Genomic DNA, 19,563 nt, shown 5'->3' with positions numbered 1-19,563 from the left:
TTGTAACTGTAAGCCAACTTTTTGCGATTCATGAACAAGTCCCCAAATCCCAAATCCCTCTGCACGACAGCATGCTGCAATCTTTCACCATTTAAATAATAATTTGCTCTTCTATTATTCCTTCCAAAGTGGATGATCTTGCATTTACCAACATTGTATTCCATCTGCCAGACCTTGGCCCACTCACTTAACCTATCTATATCCCTCTGCAGACCCTTCACATCCTCTGTACAATTTGCTTTTCTACTCAGTTTAGTGTCATCAGCAAATTTTGTTAGGCTACACTCAGTCCCCTCTTCCAAATCATCAATGTAAATGGTAAACAGCTGCGGCCCCAGCACCGACCCTTACGGCACCCCACTCCTCACTGACAGCCAACCGGAGAAACACCCATTTATACCAACTCTCTGCCTTCTGTTGGTTAACCAATCCAATATCCATGCCAATACACTCTCTCTGACTCCATGCACCCGTATCTTATTTATAATCTCTTGTGCGGCACCTTATTGAACGCCTTCTGGAAATCCAAGTATACTACATCCACTTGTTCCCCTCTATCCACCTCAAAGTAAGTTTGTCAAACAGGACCTGCCATTTCTGAATCCATGCAGCGTCTGTCTAATGGAACCACTCCTTTCTAAATGTTTCGCTATTTCTTCGTTAATGACAGCTTCAACCATTTTCCCAACTACAGATGTTAATCTAACTGGCCTATAGTTGCCCGTCTTTTGCCTACATCCTTTTTTAAAAAGTGGCATGACATTTGCTGTCTTCCAATCCGCTGGGACCTGCCCAGACTCTGGAGACTTTTGATAAATGATTACCAACGTGTCTACTATAATCTCCGCCAATTCCTTCAGCACCCTGAGATGCATCCCATCAGGACCAGGGGACTTATCTACCTTCAGGCCCTCTAGTTTTCTCATCACTATCTCTTTAGTGACAGTGATTTTATCGAGGTCCTCACCTCCCATTTTGTCCATAATATCCTTCTTTGGCATATTAGATGTGTCCTCCACTGTGAAGACTGACACAAAATAGTCGTTCAATGCCTCAGCCATTTCCTTATCACCCAATATCAATTTCCTCTTCACACCTTCCAAGGGACCTACGTTGACTTTAGCCACCGTCTACCGCTTTATATATTTATAAAATATGAATGTGGTCTGACTCTGAAGCAGCTCTCTCTAAAATGGGGCCATGTTAACTTTTAGACAAATCTATGGTCTGTGGAGAAAGGGGAACTGATCTGGCATCAAGATGATCCTTGATCCAGCCTACCAATGAGAAAGAGCAGATAAGCTTGAATTCATTGATTCAGAATTCAGTTTAGAAAATAATTCTAGCAAGTTGATGTGATCCCTGACAAAAGACCATAAGACATAGGAGCAAAATTAGATCAGCTCCACCATTTGATAATGGGTGATTTATTATCCCTCTCAACCCTATTCTCCTGCCCTCACCCTGTAACTTCTGTCAGCTGCTGTTAAGAACCTATCAGCTGCTGTTTTAAGTATACTCAATGACTTGGCCTCCTCATCTGCCCAGGCAGGGCTGATGATGTTTTTTTGGTGCTGCCTTTCCTCCTTCCAGCATTTCTAAATATTGCAGAAGAATTGGTAGATTAATTACTTTGGTAACTTGCATTGTGTTCTGAATACAAACGCATCTATGAGTTGCTGCTTGCACTCTGTGGAGGTGGCAGTTACTGAACGTTGCTCACTTGCCTCCGTAGCTACACCCTGTGATGGGAAGTTTCTACTGACTGGCGACTCTGGCTCGTTCCATTCTCTTCACTACCCTAAGCCCCAAGGTCGGGAAATTTTCTGCAGATGGGTCATCAAGTGAGTGATTCAACTTTTTCCTGTAAATTAGCAATTGCTAATTGTTAATTAATTTGCTAATAGTTTTATTATTGTCAAATGCACCAAAATACAATGATAGTCTTTTGTTCACAAGCCACCCAGACAAATGACTGCACACAACTTCACTCACATCAATGCTGAACAGATTCTACAACCAATGGACACATTTTCAAAGACTCTACAACTTACGATCTCAGTATTAAATTATTTTGTATTTGCTCAGTTTGACCTCTTTTACATGTTGGTTGGTTGTCAGATTTTCTGTGTAGTTTCTATTGTATTTCTCTGTCCTGTTGGGAATGAATCTCAGGGTTGTATATGGTGATGTATATGTATTTTGATAATAAATCTACTTTGAACTTTCAACATAAGTACAGTTTATAGAACATAGAACAGCATATTAATAGGTTTTCTGGCCCACAATGTTTTGCTGAATCAATTAAATCAGTAATAAAAAAATAACTAAACAAATCCTTTCTGCCCACACAATATCCATCAAGTCATAGAGTCACAGAAAAGTACATCACAGAAACAGGCCCTTCAGCCCATCCAGTCCATGCCAAAGTATTTAAACTGCCTACTCCCATCAATCTGCATTGGGACCATAGCCCTCCATACCCCTACCATCTATGTACCTCTCCAAACTTCTTTTAAAGTTTGAAAATGAAATTGCATGCGCCACTTGTGCTGGTAACTTGTTCCACACTCTCACCACTCTCTGAGTGAAGAAGTTCCTCCTTATGTTTCCCTTAAGTATTTCACCTTTCACCCTTAACCCGTGATGTCTCGTTGTTGTCCCACACAACCTCCATGGAAAAAGCCTGCTTGCATTTACCCTACTGATATCCCTCATAATCTTGTATACCTCTATTAAATCTTCCTTCAATCTTTTACCAAGGAATAAAGTCCTAACCTATCCAGATATTCCTTATAACTCAAGTCCTCCAGACTGGGCAACATCCTTGTAAATTTTCTGTGAACTGTTTCAACCTTATTCACATACCGGAGTGCCAGAACATAAGGAGGAGGAGGTGTTGCTGTCTTGAGCCGAATTAGAGTGGATCGGGGCCTGACAAGGTTTTCCCTTGGACTCTGCAGGAGGCAAGTGCAGATATATCCCGGAAGAGATATTTAAATCATTGTTAGTGCAGGTGAGGTACTAGGGGATTGGAGGACAGCCGGTGTCATTCTACTGTTTAAAAAAGGCTCTAAAAATAAACTAGAAAATCATAGGCTGGCAAACCTGACATTAGTAGTGGAAAAATTATTGGAAGGTATTCTAAGAGACCAGACATATGAGTATTTGTATAGATATGAAATAATTTAGAATAGTCAGAACAGTTTTGTGAATGGTAGGTCACATATAACCAATCTTATAAAGTTTTTCAAGGAAATTACCAGGAAAGTTGATGAAGACAAGGCAGTGGATGGTGTTCATAAGGACTTACGTTGTCAAACAACGTATTTGACAAAGTCACAAGTAAGAGGTTAGTGAAGTAGGTTCAGTTGTTCAGCATTCAGGATGAAGTAGTAAATTGGATTAGACATTGGCTTTGTGGGAGAAGACAGAAAATGGTAGTATATGCCTCTCTGACTGGTGGACTGTGACTAGTGCAGTGCTACAGGGATCAGTGCTGGGTCTATTGTTGTTTTTCATCTACATCAATGATCTGGATGATAATGTGATCATCTCGATTGGCAAATCGATGGATGACACCAAGACTGGGGGTGCAGTGGACAGTGAAGAAAGCTATTGTGACTTGCAACGGGATGTGGAACAGCTGGAAGTTCAGACTGAAAATTAGCAGATGGAACTTAATGCAAACAAATGCAAGTTGTGGCATTTCCATACAGCCAAACATGGTAGGTATCACACAGTGAACGGTAGAGCATTGAGGAGTGTGGTAAAACAATTGCATCTGGGAATAAAGGTCCATAATTCATTGAAAGTGTCATCTCAGGTAGCAAGGTCTTAACAAAGGCATTTGACATATTGGCCTTTACTAATCAAAGTATTGAGTACAGGAGATGGGATGTTGTGTACTTGGATTTTCAGAAGCCTTTGATAAGGTGATACATATGACGTGCTTAGCAAGATAAGAGCCCATGGTGTTACAGGAAAGATACTAGCATGGATAAAGCAGTGGCTGATTGGCAGGAGGCAAAGAGTGGGAATAAAGTGAGCATTTTCTGGTTGGCTGCCAGTGACAAGTTGTGTTCCACAGTGGACTGTGTTGGGACCACTTCTTTTTACATTATATGTTAATAAAATGGATGACGAAATTGATGGCTACAAAGATAGGTAGGAGGGCAGTTATTTTTGAGGAAGAAGAGAGGCTGCAGAAGGTCTTACACAGACTAGAAGAATGGGCAAAGAAGTGGCAGATGAAATACAGTGTTGGGAAGTCTATGGCCATGCACTTTAGTAGAAGAAAATAAAAGGGTAGAATATTTTCTAAATGGAGAGAAAATTTAAAAATTGAGGTGCAATGTGAGTCGGGAGTCCTTTTGTAGAATTCCTTAAAGGTTAATTTGCAGGTTGAGTTGTCAGTGAGGAAAGAAAATGCAGTGTTGCCATTTATTTCAAGAGGACTTAAATATAAAAGCAAGGATGGGGCTTTACAAAGCACTGGTGAGGCCTTATTTGGAGTATAGTGGGCAGTTTTGGGCTCTTTATCTTAGAAAGGATGTGCTAGCATTGGAGAGGGTTCAAAGAAGGCTCACAAAAACAATTCCAGGATTGAACAACTTGTTATATGAAGAACAATTGATGGTTCTGGGTGTATATTCACTGGAATTCAGAACAACGAGGGGTGACCTAAATGAAAAGAATCAAATTTTGAAAGGTCTTGATAAAGTGGATGTGGGGAGGATGTGTCCTACGTTGGGAGAGTCAGGGACCAGCGGATACAGCCTCAGGTTATAGGGGGCTATTTTTAGAAAGGAGAAGAGGAGAAATTTATTTAGTCAGAGAGTGGTGAATCTGTGGAATTCTTTGCCACAGGCAGCAAAGGACCCCAAGCCTTTACGTACATTTATGGAGAGGTTGATAGATTCTTGATTGGTCAGGCATGAAGGGAAATGGGGAGAAGGTGCTGAGAGGAAAAAGAATGGGTTAACCATGATGAAATGATGGAACAGACTCAATGGGCCAAATGGCCTAATTTTGCTCCTGTATCTTATGGTCTTAATGGTCATATGTTAGGTTGAAGTTGTACAAGACATTGGTTCGGCCTAATTTGGTGTATTGTGTGCAGTTTTGATCATCTACCTGCAGGAAGTATGTAAATAAGATTGAAAGAGTACAGAGAAAAAACTTACAAGGATGTTGCCAGACCGGAGGGCCTGAGTTATAAGGAAAGATTGAATAGGTTAGGACTTTATTCCTTGGAATGCAGAAGACTGAGGGGAGATTTAATAGAGATATACAAAATTATGAGGGATATAGATAGGGTAAATGCAAGCAGTCTTTTTCCACTGAGGTTGGATGGGACTGCACTAGAGGGCATGGGTTGAAGGTGAAAAGTGTAAAGTTTAACGGGAACATGAAGGGAACCCTCTTCACTCAGAGGATCGTGAGAGTGTGGAATGGCTGCCAGCTCAAGTGGAGCCTCTAAGTTCCAGTTCAATGCTTAAGAGAAGTTTGGATAGGTACATGGATGATAGGGGTATGGAGGGCTATGGTCCCGGTGCAGCTCAATGGGAGTAGGAAATTTATATGGTTCAGCAAGGACTAGATGGGGTGAAGGGCCTGTTTCTGTGCTGTTCTTTTCTGTGAATTTATAACTCCACATCTTTCCCGTAGATCGATATCTCTTTATTCTCTGCACACTCACGTGCCTATCCAAGAGCCAAGTATTTCATGACAGTCCGAAAGTGGGTGGGGGTTGGTGGTGGAATGAAATGAATGCAGAGTGAAGTGTCACTGAGAAAGTGTTTTGCAGTTGATGATAAGTAAGACAGACATGCATTGATTCTCCAAGTGCAGAGGGAGAGAAGCTGAAGTAGATAGAATTGTTCAATGAAATTTGTTAAGAACTGTGCAGAGCAAAAGGAAAAATAATAAACACTAGGTCAACTAATGTTTATTGGAAGGCCTTCTGTTCTCTCGTGGGAGCCACAGCCAGCCTCTCATCAGATTTCCAGCCCCTGCCTAAGGGCTAGATTGAGAGAGTGTATCGGGAGAATCAAGTAAAACTAATGCTCACACTGCAGCTTGTAAGCAGTAAGTTAATACTAAACTAATTTTGCAGCAGCAATCTAAATTGTTATCTTCTTTCCGGAAAGAAGAGTAACGAAAGTAGAAGTGTAGCCATTACTGTGCTTGGGTCAAGGCTCGACAAGACCGAACCGTAAGGAAGGGAGTAAGATAGAACCACTGTGAAGCACTAATTGTCTGGAATGTGCAATCTCACGAGCGTGGTTGCCAACCTTGTTCAGCTGCCTTCCTGTAAGGGCACCCAGACTTCGCGGCAGAGCCCGTGGTTGTGACAGGGCTCCCTTCGCTGGGTGTAGATCCCGAGGCACTCGACACCTGTGCCCTCTAGAAGTCTCAGATGAAAGACTTGGCCCGGAGGTCACAAGCCAGAACCCAGAAATATTCCTCAGGCCCATACCCCTCCCAGTCCATGATGTACTGGACCGTACCCCACACCTGGTGAGATGCCAGAAGGCAATGCACAGAATAGACCAGAGACCATTCCACCATGAGGGGAGGAAGTTACTAGCTTGAGCTGGGAAATATGCATCACTGGGTGAACCTTCATCGATGATGGTGTGCACTGTCTATAGGAGACTTCTCTACTACAAATTGTCCCACATAGTGTGAGAATTCTAACTTCTCAACTTCCAAAGGAAGATCTCTAGACAGCAGCCAGAATTTTACCCCTGGCTTGAGCGGCCTCACCTGCTGATCAGCCCGCAGGGCGTATTGTTTCTGAGTCTGCAGCAAAGAAGTTCTGGCCTGTTTCCATTTATGCTTTGAGAGTTGGGCGGCAGCAACTCCCATGTCAACCTCTCAATCAGGGAAGCGCGGTGGCTGGAATCACTATTGGCATTCAAAGGGAGACACACTAGTGGAGGATGACTGGAGGTTATTGTGGTCAATCTCTGCCCAAACCAGTTTGATGCTTGAGATTGTGGCAGCGCTGGGTTTTCTCCAGCTCCCGATACACTCTCTCAATCTAGCCCTTAGGCAGGGGCTGGAAATCTGATGAGAGGCTGGCTGTGGCTCCCACGAGAGAACAGAAGGCCTTCCAATAAAGGGACGTAAACTATGGTTCTCACCCAGACATTATTTCTTGGAGTGAATCCGTACTGCTGGAACATTGAGGGTGGTAGTTTCACAAGTCATCAGGAGCTTGGGGAGAGCATTGAAGCTGGCAGCTTTGGAGAACCAGTACACAACTACCAGAGCTCGCTGTTCAGTCTCTGCATTTGAGAGGCCTCTCTCTCTCTCCATCTCCATGGTGTTGCAGAATGTTACCAAAGCTCAGCAATTTATGGATTGCACTGTGGACTGTAGTTTAAACTAACTACAGTTCAACTTGGTCTCTTTCAGTTCTGATTTTCCTTTGCATTCTGTGTTTACGCCATTCTTTCTTGTTGCCATGTGGCGCAATCTGTAAGATTTCTTTTTGTGCAAGAGATGGCATTTAGGGTTTAGGGTTTGATTTTCGTGTTGCCATTTGACGCAATCTGTAGGTTTTTTTGTGCGGGTAGGGGGTTGGTGGGGTTTGGGGTTTCATATTCTTGTTGCCATTTGACGCGACCAAAATACTCAAAATCAGGGTGGGGTATTGGCCAAATCAAATGGCATCATGAGGTACTTATATTGACTAGTGGAGAGCTGAATGCTGTCTTCCACTCGATGTGAACCAGGATGTAAGCATAGCACAAATCTCCCTGGGAAAAAATGTTTTCTCCCTGGAGATGTACAAATGTAGAGATAAGCTGAGGAAGAGGGTAGTGTTTCTTCACCATGATTTTGTTGAGGGGCTGATAATCAATGCAAGAATCGAGCTTGCTATCCTTCTTGCCGACAATAAAAGAAACACGCCACGCTGGTGGTGTTGATGGATGGATAAACCCGAATACTATGGCCTGTCGAATGTACTTCCTAAGAAGGTTGGCGTCTTTCAATGTCTGTAGTGAGATGCTGAAGATGTTCTATAGGTCAGTTGTGGAGAGCGCCCTCTTCTTTGTGGTGGCGTGTTGGGGAGGAAGCATTAAGAAGAGGGACGCCTCACGTCTTAATAAGCTGGTAAGGAAGGCGGGCTCTGTCATGGGCAAAGTACTGGAGAGTTTAACATCGGTAGCTGAGCGAAGGGCGCTGAGTAGGCTACGGTCAATTATGGATAACTCTGAACATCCTCTACATAGCACCATCCAGAGACAGAGAAGCAGTCTCAGCGACAGGTTACTATCGATGCAATGCTCCTCAGACAGGATGAAGAGGTCAATACTCCCCAATGCCATTAGGCTTTACAATTCTACTGCCAGGACTTAAGAACTTTTTAAAGCTATTATTAATGCTTTTTGAGATGGTGATTTAGATGCATATCATATTTTTTTACTGAGTTAAGTATTGTATGTAATTAGTTTTGCTACAACAAGTGTATGGGACATTGGAAAAAAGTTGATTTCCCCATGGGGATGAATAAAGTATCTATCTATCTATCTATCTATCTATCTGTTATGGTCCGGTCCGGAGCCCGCATTCCGGTTCTAGATCCAGTCCGCGGACTCCGGACTCCGGGTCCTTTGACCTTCCCTCGGTTCGCCTTGAGCTCAAATAGTCACACCTGAGGATCATCCTGGCTTGTTTGGACTTCAGGAGGCGCACCTGATGCCTATCGGTTGGCGGTGTATATTAGAAACTCTGGGACTGAGTATAGTGGGGGGGTTGTAGTAATAATAATAATAATAATAATAATAATAATAGTAATCGTCGTCCTGGTCTGACCTGGTTGTCCTGTTTATCCTCTTTGTCCCGTTCCGACCTGGTTGTCCTGTCCATCCTGTTCATCCTGGCTTGGAGTACCCACCGTTATAGAGGAGTTCTGCAACCCGCCCAGAGGATTCTGCCCCTTCTGACCCCTGGCCTCCGACAGGTTGTGCCCTGAGACCTGCTCAGGCCCCTGTATCCTGCCTGGGAGTTCTGGGCCCTGCCCAGGGGGGCTATCCTCCCAGCATTCTTAGTTCCAAGAACCCAGCCTCAAGTCTAGCCTCCAAGACCATCTCTGAACTCTAGGATCCTCCTCTGAACCCCAGGATCAACTTGAACGCCATGTCCCTCACGCACGCCATTGTCTCCACATATTGTTCTATCATTTAGCTGTTCCCGTCCTGCCACTAGTACTTCAGTGCCTGCGTCCTGCATTTGGGTCCAGTCTCACGTCCCTTATGACTTGGCCACCATATCAGGACAACTGAGGGAAAAGAGCCAACCCTGTGTAGAACTAGTACCAGGTAAGAGTTCAATAGCAGAGTCATATGGCCAGTGTGGAGGCAAGAGCATCGGTTTCTTCTTACTGAAGGACAACATATTCAACTGGAATACCAAACAGGTCCACAGTACAGTTAGCACAGTTCAAAGTTCAAAGTAAATTTATTATCAAAGAACATATATATCACCATATACAACCCATTTCTTTGCAGGCATTCACAATAAATCCATAATAAAGTAATAACCATAACAGAATCAATGAATGACTGCACCAAATTTGGTGATCAGCCAGTTTTAGTTAATGACTCTGTTGGCCCAGCATTTCTTATTTTCCCTTTTGTTCTGCATAGTTCTTATTACAATGAAGTGAACAGTTCTATCCACTTCAGTATCTCTCCCTCTGCACTTGGGCCATGACTACACATCTGTATTAGCAAACCTCAACCAGCAAAATAGACCCAGTGGTGAAAGAACAGCCAACCATAGCCCTGACATTTGTTAGTCAGCTGTGGAATGGGGCAGAAACTAGAGGGCTGGTAAAGCTATGAAGATTCTGATTCTGATTCTATGCAGTTGATAAAGTCTTATCTATGTTTATATGTGCTTGTGATTAGAGTTGAACCAGGCCTTTATATAAAAGTGAACTTCACTGAATTTCAAACAAGTGAATGGACTTATCTCCTAGACCTCTACCAGGGACTGGGCCCAAGGAAAGAATTAGTTGGTAAGTAACCAAATATTTTTAGGGTTGTAAATATATTTTCTCCTCCTCCATGGAGTTAATGTAAATGCACTAGAGAATGAATCATATATTTTCCCATTTCAGGCATCTAGGGGTGAACTTAAACCATTTTATAATTTGTGATGTAGATTTACTGCTATTTATTGTGCATTCATCTGAACTGAGGTGGCTGCTATACCTGACTGATGTTGGCAGGTATGGCATCTACCTAAATTCAGATGTATGTTTACCTGACAACTAATGTTAGGATTGTACAGGTCGGTTCAAGAACTTGATAGTTGTTGGAAAGTAGCTGTTCCTGAACCTGGTGATGTGGGACTTCAGACTTCTGTGTTTTCTGGCTGATGGTAGTGGCAAGAGAGGGCATGACTCGAATAGTGGGGATTCCTGATGGTAGATGCTATCTACTCGAGGTAGAAACCTCTTGAGGATTATTTCAGTGGTGGGGAGGGTTGAGCCTGAATGGACTAGGCCGACTAATGTCCAATCTGGGTCCATTGCCTTATATTTTTGAAACTAAATACAATATGTAGCTCACCACAAATAAATCAAAAGCAATGGGAAAACTGTGAACATTTTTCTCTCATCCCACATATAAACTGGCCTCCATTATCCTGTCCCCTCTCTCTGTGATTTACCGGTGGTAAGCCTCCACATTGTGTGATCTTGACCTTTCCAAAATGTCCAGCTGGCCCCTTCTACCCAGAGATCAAACCAGCAGCATTACCCATAATGCTGCTGGCATTTAGGGCAGTAATGAAGCTCCTCCATCTCTAGAGAGTTTAGGGCTTCCTTCATCATGTCAGTAGTTTCTCTTGGTTTTCAAGACTGTCAGTCATGCATGTCTCAGGAATGCCATCACAGTCAAATGTAGGGGAATTCTTCACTGCTGTTTCTGTAACAACTTTGTTTTACCAGTCAGGGCTGTTAGCTCTGAGCTGAACCCTGAACCTGGAGGACCAGTGGACCACTCTTAGTCTGGCCTCTACGCTTTGATCTATTTGGCATGGGTGACCCCACCAAGAGCCAAACCAGCCAATATCATGCACCAGGTCATTGAGATGCACAAGCCTCCAACCCACAACAACCTTGTGGTCCTCCTGGAGTCAGAGATTAAACCACAACATGTTCATTTTCCTCCAGTTTTGTTGAAAAGATTATTTGATCAAAGCATGTTAATAAACATAGAAATATAGAAACAACAAAAATCTACAGCGCAATACAGGCCCTTCAGCCCACAAAGCTATGCCGAACATTTCCTTACTGTAGAACTATACTTACTATACTATACTTTACTTTATTGTCACCAAACAATTGATACTAGAGCGTACAATCATCACAGTGATATTTGTTTCTGTGCTTCGTGCTCCCTGGAGTACAAATCGAAGTAACTATAATAAAAATTTAAATTATAAATCATAATTAGAAAATAGAAAAGGGAAAGTAAGGTAGTGCAAGTCAGGTCCAAATATTTGGAAGGTACAACCCAGATCCGGGTCAGGATCTGTTCAGCAGTCTTATCACAGTTGGAAAGAAGCTGTTCCCAAATCTGGCCATACGAATCTTCATGCTCCTGAACCTTCTCCTGGAAGGAAGAGGGACAAAAAGTGTGTTGGCTGGGTTGGTCTTGTCCTTGATTATCCTGGCAGCACTGCTCCAACAGCGTGCGGTGTAAAGTGAGAACTACCTAGGCTTACCCATAGCCCTCTATTTTTCTAAACTCCATGTATCCATCCAGGAGTCTCTTAAAAGACCCTATCGTTTCCGCCTCCACCACCACCGCCAGCAGCCTATTCCACGAACTCACCACTCTCTGCATAAAAAAATTACCCCTGACATCTCCTCTGTACCTACTTCCAAGCAGCTTGACGGTGAGGTAGAGTCACGTACACAAGGATGGTGAGGTAGAGTCACGTGCACAAGTATGGTGAGGTAGAGTCACGTACACAAGTATGGTGAGGTAGAGTCATGTGCACAAGGATGGTGAGGTAGAGTCACGTACACAAGGATGGTGAGGTAGAGTCATGTGCACAAGGATGGTGAGGTAGAGTCACGTACACAAGGATGGTGAGGTAGAGTCATGTACACAAGGATGGTGAGGTGGAGTCACATCCACAAGGATGTCGAGGTAGAGTCATGTGCACAAGGATGGTGAGGTAGAGTCACATGCACAAGGATGTCGAGGTAGAGTCACGTGCACAAAGATGGTGAGGTGGAGTCATATACACATGAATGGTGATGAAGAGTCACATCCACAAGAATGGTGAGGTAGTGTCACATGCACAAGGCTGGTAAGGTAGAATCACATGCACAAGGATGGTGAGGTAGAATCACGTGTGCAAGGCTGATGAGGTAGAGTCACATGCACAAGGATAGTGAGGTAGAGGTACAATGCTTGCAACATAAGGAAAATGGTGGTCTGCAGTGTTCCGATGTGGAGGTAGGGTGTGAGTTACGCAGGACTGCTCACAAAAACTTGATTGTTGTCATAAAGGAGATGTTCCTGAACCTGGCAGCAGGGAATTTCTGCATCTCCTGCCCAATAGTAGCAGCAAGAGAGTGCATGATCTGAATGGTGGAGATCTTTGATGGATAGATGTCACCTTATTGACGCAGCACCTCCAGTAGAAGAAGGCAATGCCAAGCCACTTCTGCAGAAAAATTTGCCAAGAACAGTCATGGTCATGAAAAGACCATGATCGGTCATGTCATACGACACGGCACATAACGAACGAACCTCCTGTAGATGTTGTCAATGGTGCGGAGTGATGAATGAGGCTGTGCTTCTCTGCAACCTCTTGAGTTCCTGGGCATTGGCTGGGCAGTGGATAACTCAAGCTAGACTGCAGGGGTCAGGAACCCCATGGACCTCTACCATTAACCAAGGGGACCGTAGGCCCCCGGTTGGGAATCCCTAGGCTAGAGTAGAGTGATTAGTGCCAGGCATTGTAAGAGGAAAGTTAGGAACCATCTCTGCAGATAGATAGTGGTAGAAGTTGGAAATTTTCTCTGTAAACTGCTCTATTTTCAATATATATGAATTGAAAATAAATCTGAATTTACAGTAGATTTATTGCGTGTAGTTTTGGGCTTCTTATTTTGGAAAAGATATACTGACATTGGAGAGGGTTCAGAGAAGATTCACGAGAATGATTCCAGGAATGAAAGGGATATTGTATGAGGAACATCTGGCAGCTCTTGGGCTGTATTCCCTGGAGTTCAGGAAAATGAGGTGGGGTTTTCATAGAAACATTCCGAATGTTAAAAGGCCTGAACAGTTTAGATATGGCAAAGTTATTTCCTGTGGTAGGGGAGTCTAGGACAAGAGGGCACGACTGCAGGATTGAAGGATGGCCATTTAGAACAGAGGTGCAGAGAAATTACTTTAGTCAGAGGGTAGTAAATCTGTGGAGTTTGTTGCCATGAGCAGTTGTGGAGGCCAAGTCATTGGGTGTATTAAGGCAGAGAGAGATAGGATCTTGATTAGCCAGGGCATCAAACGGTATGGGGAGAAGGCAGGGAGTGGTGTCAACTGCAAGAATTGGATCAGCCCATGATTGAATGGTGGAGCAGAGTCAATGGGCCGAACGACCTACTTCTGCTCCTATATCTTATGGTTTATGGTTTTATGATCTTATGGGAGATGCATCCATCATTAGGCAATGTGGCAACCACCTAAATTCAGATAGATAAGCACTGAATAGCTGTAAGTCTACATTGTGAATTCTAAAAGGGTTAAAGTCCACCCATGAACTGTACATTTTAAATCTGACATTGAAAGACTTTTGTTAGCTTAAGGGTCTAGAGAATATGGGATCAGAGGCTGCTGGCTGCATTGAATAATGGAAGATTTAAGATGCAGATGAAGAGGCTTTTTTTTGAATGTCTTTGAAGCTTGAGAACACTTTACCCCAGAGAAAATAAGTAATCGAAGATACTTGGGAGAGAACAGAGAACTTAGAATATCGAACAATACAGCAAAGGAATATGTCCTTCAGGCCATGATGTTGTGTTGATCTAATTAAACTATTAATTAAATGCCTAAGTAAACTAATCCCTTCTGCTTATACAATATCTACATCTCTCCATTCCCTGAATATTCATGTAACTGTCTAAAAGCCTCATAAACATCTCTATCTTGTTTATCTCCACCTCAACCCTTGATAACACATCCTAGCACTCCGTGTAATAAGAGCTTGCTCCACACCTCTCCTTTGAACTTTCCCCCTCTCATCTTGTTTTAGACATTTCAACAAACATTATGCGAGTATGAGACAAGTATTATACCGTTTCATGATAGGATATCCATAAGATGTAGATGCAGAATTGGGCCATTCAGCCCATCAAAATTTGACCCTGGGAATAAAAGCTACCGACTGTTGACTGCCTATGCCTCTTACAATCTTATAAACCTCTATCATATCTTCCTTCAGCCTCTGATGCTGAAGGGAAAACAACGCTTGTCTGGCCAACCTCTCCCTGTAGCACATGCCCTCTAGTCCATTCAAAATCCTGATAAATTTCTTCTTCACGCTCCCAAAGCATCCATGTTCTTCCTATAATGGGAGGCGAGCAGAACTGAATGCAATTGAATTAGATTTTCGGTCTATGGGAGGAGTCAAGGGTTATTGGAACCAGGTTGGAAAATGGTGATTAGAGCAACCATGGAATTGGTTATTTGTGGGGTTTGTTTAATAAACTTATCACCATCTCCTCTTATTTCTTATTTCGTTGGTAACAAGGTTGAAGGGCAGAATGGCCTCCCTTGTTGCCCATGTATTTGCATTATTGATGCACCATCAATAACTCACCCTGAGACGTAAGAAGCGAGATATCGGCTTTTATTGACTGGAAGAATGAACAACACTACATCCTGGAGAATGAGGCCGGGCTCAGGCCTCAATCGCCTTTATACAGGGGTCTGTGGGAGGAGCCACAGGAGCAGTCAGCAGGGGGTCAGTGGGAGGAGCCACAGGAGCAGTCAGCAGGGGGTCAGTGGGAGGAGCCACAGGAGCAGTCAGCAGGGGGTCAGTGGGAGGAGCCACAGGAGCAGTCAGCAGGGGGTCAGTGGGAGGAGCCACAGGAGCAGTCAGCAGGGGTCTGTGGGAGGAGCCACAGGAGCAGTCAGCAGGGGTCAGTGGGAGGAGCCACAGGAGCAGTCAGCAGGGGTCTGTGGGAGGAGCCACAGGAGCTGTCAGCAGGGGTCTGTGGGAGGAGCCACAGGAGCAGTCAGCAGGGGGTCAGTGGGAGGAGCCACAGGAGCAGTCAGCAGGGGGTCAGTGGGAGGAGCCACAGGAGCAGTCAGCAGGGGGTCAGTGGGAGGAGCCACAGGAGCAGTCAGCAGGGGTCTGTGGGAGGAGCCACAGGAGCAGTCAGCAGGGGTCAGTGGGAGGAGCCACAGGAGCAGTCAGCAGGGGTCTGTGGGAGGAGCCACAGGAGCTGTCAGCAGGGGTCTGTGGGAGGAGCCACAGGAGCAGTCAGCAGGGGTCTGTGGGAGGAGCCACAGGAGCAGTCAGCAGGGGGTCTGTGGGAGGAGTCACAGGAGCAGTCAGCAGGGGTCTGTGGGAGGAGCCACAGGAGCAGTCAGCAGGGGGTCTGTGGGAGGAGTCACAGGAGCAGTCAGCAGGGGTCTGTGGGAGGAGCCACAGGAGCTGTCAGCAGGGGTCTGTGGGAGGAGCCACAGGAGCAGTCAGCAGGGGTCTGTGGGAGGAGCCACAGGAGCAGTCAGCAGGGGGTCTGTGGGAGGAGTCACAGGAGCAGTCAGCGGGGGTCTGTGGGAGGAGCCACAGGAGCAGTCAGCAGGGGTCTGTGGGAGGAGCCACAGGAGCAGCCAGCGGGGGGTCTGTGGGAGGAGCCACAGGAGCAGTCAGCGGGGGTCTGTGGGAGGAGCCACAGGAGCAGTCAGCGCGGGGTCTGTGGGAGGAGCCACAGGAGCAGTCAGCAGGGGTCTGTGGGAGGAGCCACAGGAGCAGCCAGCGGGGGTCTGTGGGAGGAGCCACAGGAGCAGTCAGCGGGAGGTCTGTGGGAGGAGCCACAGGAGCAGTCAGCGGGGGTCTGTGGGAGGAGCCACAGGAGCAGTCAGCGGGGGTCTGTGGGAGGAGCCACAGGAGCAGTCAGCAGGGGTCTGTGGGAGGGGCCACAGGAGCAGTGGGTCTGTGGGAGGAGCCACAGGAGCAGTCAGTGGGGGGTCTGTGGGAGGGGCCACAGGAGCAGTCAGCGGGGGGTCTGTGGGAGGAGCCACAGGAGCAGTCAGCAGGGGTCTGTGGGAGGGGCCACAGGAGCAGTCAGCAGGGGTCTGTGGGAGGGGCCACAGGAGCAGTCAGCAGGGGTCTGTGGGAGGGGCCAGGAGGAGTCAGCGAGGGTCTGTGGGAGGAGCCACAGGAGCAGTCAGCAGGGGGTCTGTGGGAGGGGCCACAGGAGCAGTCAGCAGGGGGTCTGTGGGAGGAGCCACAGGAGCAGTCAGCAGGGGGTCTGTGGGAGGAGCCACAGGAGCAGTCAGCAGGGGTCTGTGGGAGGGGCCACAGGAGCAGTCAGCAGGGGTCTGTGGGAGGGGCCACAGGAGCAGTCAGCAGGGGGTCTGTGGGAGGAGCCACAGGAGCAGTCAGCAGGGGTCTGTGGGAGGGGCCACAGGAGCAGTCAGCAGGGGGTCAGTGGGAGGAACCACAGGAGCAGTCAGCAGGGGGTCTGTGGGAGGGGCCACAGGAGCAGTCAGCAGGGGGTCTGTGGGAGGAGCCACAGGAGCAGTCAGCGGGGGTCTGTGGGAGGAGCCACAGGAGCAGTCAGCAGGGGTCTGTGGGAGGAGCCACAGGAGCAGTCAGCAGGGGTCTGTGGGAGGAGCCACAGGAGCAGTCAGCGAGGGTCTGTGGGAGGAGCCACAGGAGCAGTCAGCAGGGGTCTGTGGGAGGAGCCACAGGAGCAGTCAGCGAGGGTCTGTGGGAGGAGCCACAGTAGCAGTCAGCAGGGGACAATGGGAGGAGCCACAGGAGCAGTCAGTGGGGGGTCTGTGGGAGGAGCCACAGGAACAGTCAGCAGGGGTCTGTGGGAGGAGCCACAGGAACAGTCAGCGGGGGGTCTGTGGGAGGAGCCACAGGAACAGTCAGCAGGGGTCTGTGGGAGGAGCCACAGGAGCAGTCAGCAGGGGTCTGTGGGAGGAGCCACAGGAGCAGTCAGCAGGGGTCTGTGGGAGGAGCCACAGGAACAGTCAGCGGGGGGTCTGTGGGAGGAGCCACAGGAACAGTCAGCAGGGGTCTGTGGGAGGAGCCACAGGATCAGTCAGCGGGGGGTCTGTGGGAGGAGCCACAGGAACAGTCAGCGGGGGGTCTGTGGGAGGAGCCACAGGAACAGTCCAGACAGGGAAATGTAGTTCACCACAATTATGGAACACCTGTCTGGTAAGATGTGAATGAGATGTGATGGTTAAAAGCCGTCTCTCCATGGCAACCTAAACATTCTTTATGTGTTGATGCTTCCTCACCTTACTAACTCTAGCTCAGTTAAATCTCACCTCCTCCTTTCTTGCCAAAGGGTAAAGGCAAATCCCATGAAGTCATGAGAGGAAATTGGAGAGGAAAGTATATAAAACAGAATATAGAACTCAGAACGGAATAACATTGTTCATATCGTGCCTGTACACCTCCTCGTTACAAAATGAGATTCTGCCAACAACTGTGTTTACATTGATGAATTTATAGATGACATTTGATCTGTCCCTAGCCAAGTCACCTGAGTACAGAGAGAGCTAAGCACGTACCTTTGAGGTGCACTTGTTTTGATTGTCATCGAGATGTTATCAACAATCCTTATAATTGTGGTTTCTTGATGATTAAATGAAGAATCCAGCTGCAAAAAGAAGTACAGAGTCCCAGGGTTCAGATCGTAGAACATAGAGCACATACAGCACAGAACAAGTCCTTCAGCTTATGATGTTGCACCAACCTTTAATCTACCCTAACACCAGTCTAACCTTTCCCTCCCACATTGCCCTCCATTTTTCTTTCAAGGTAGGGTGAGAATGAGGAAAGGTGCAACACTGGGGAAAGAATATTAGAAAGACCATAAGACCCAAAGATCTAGGAGCAGAATTAGGCCTTTTGTCTCACCTTTTGCCTTTTCTCCCACCATTTCATCATGGCTGATTCATTCTCCCCCTCAGCTCCAATCTACTGCTTTCTCCATATATCCCTTTGTGGCCTGACTAATCAAGAATCTATCAACCTCTGCCTTAAAGATACCCAAAGACTTGGCCTCCACAGCTGCCTGTGGCAACAAATTCCACCGATTCACAACTGTCTGGCTAAAATAATTTCTCCTCATCCCTGTTCTAAAAGGATTCCCCTTATCTGAAAGTGTGTCCTCTGGTCTTAGACTCCTCCACTATAAGGAACATCCTCTCCACATCCACTCTATCTGTGTCCTCTGGTCCTAGACTCCCCCACTATAGGAAACATCCTCTCTACATCCACTCTATCTTTGTCCTCTGGTCTTAGACTCCTCCACTATCGGAAACATCCTCTCCACATCATCGAGACCTTTCAACATTCGATAGTTCAAGATTTGGGTTTTGATCCGGTGTTTCTGGATAACATCACTCAATCCTAACTCTGATGTGCTTCTCTTAGCCTCACTTTCAGGTACCAATCCTGGCTCAGTAAGGATTTTTTCTGACCAGGCTACGGCGGAGATCTCTTCTTTTCGGAATTGCCGTGATTTTGGTTTTGATGCAAGCTTCACCGTGTTCAACATCTCTGCAGTCAGCAGTAAGTATCACGATCAGTGAAAGGGAGGGTTGTGCTGTATTTCTGTCACATCTCAAAGACGTAGGTTATTTGATCACGTGGGAATAATTGGATGGCACAACCCCATTAGACTGGAAGGGACTGTATCTCTAAATAAAATAAAATCGCAATGAGACTGGGAAATTCACACGGATAGCAACAGAGATCAGGTTTGAGCCTAAGTGCTTGATGTCATGATGAAGTATCTCCAGTTCTGGTCCTCCCTGGATTACCAACACCCAACTTAAGGACAGCCATGCATATACAAATTATTAGCAGGAAAGATGGGGAGTGGGTTTGCCGGCTGCTGTGGGACAGCAGGCATCTTCTGCCGGGTGGGAAAGGGTCAGTTCTGTGTGCCTTCTCTCCCTCTACCTATCTCCCCCACCATCCACCTCATCCTCCCCACTGCACACAACAATTGGGTGCTGGGCGGTGCCGAGCCGAGCCAAGATCACTGAGAAGTCCTATTCGCTCACTCACTGAGTCAGGGAGAGTAGCTGGCAGCTCACTCTCCCATCACCATTTCTAATGATCCTTTCTCATGTACTTTGTTCTTTTCCAACCCACGAACTGTTCACGTTAGAACATAGAACAGAACAGCACAGGGACAGGTCCTTCAGTAAACAACGTTGTGCCAATCCAATTAAGTTAATAATCAACTGACTAACCAATCTCTTCTGCCTACACAATACCCATATCCTTCAATTTTCCTTACATTCATGTGTCTATCTA

The 19,563-nt window shown here is 46.2% G+C and overlaps 1 protein-coding gene across 1 annotated transcript in view; it reads left to right on the top strand.

Annotated features, from left to right (window-relative positions):
- tmprss15 (transmembrane serine protease 15) overlaps positions 1-19,563 on the top strand; it is a 102,127-nt gene that overhangs the window by 22,160 nt on the left and 60,404 nt on the right. Inside the window, exons 6-8 of the mRNA XM_073044819.1 lie at positions 1,736-1,844; positions 9,927-10,036; positions 18,673-18,810. Coding sequence (XP_072900920.1) covers positions 1,736-1,844; positions 9,927-10,036; positions 18,673-18,810 — 357 coding nt within the window. The remainder of the gene's footprint in view (positions 1-1,735; positions 1,845-9,926; positions 10,037-18,672; positions 18,811-19,563) is intronic.

The sequence above is a fragment of the Hemitrygon akajei genome, chromosome 5 (genome assembly GCF_048418815.1).
Source record: "Hemitrygon akajei chromosome 5, sHemAka1.3, whole genome shotgun sequence".
NCBI lineage: Eukaryota > Metazoa > Chordata > Chondrichthyes > Myliobatiformes > Dasyatidae > Hemitrygon > Hemitrygon akajei.
The sequence above is the reverse complement of the archived record's forward strand: the minus strand, read 5'-3'. Positions and strand labels throughout refer to the sequence as shown.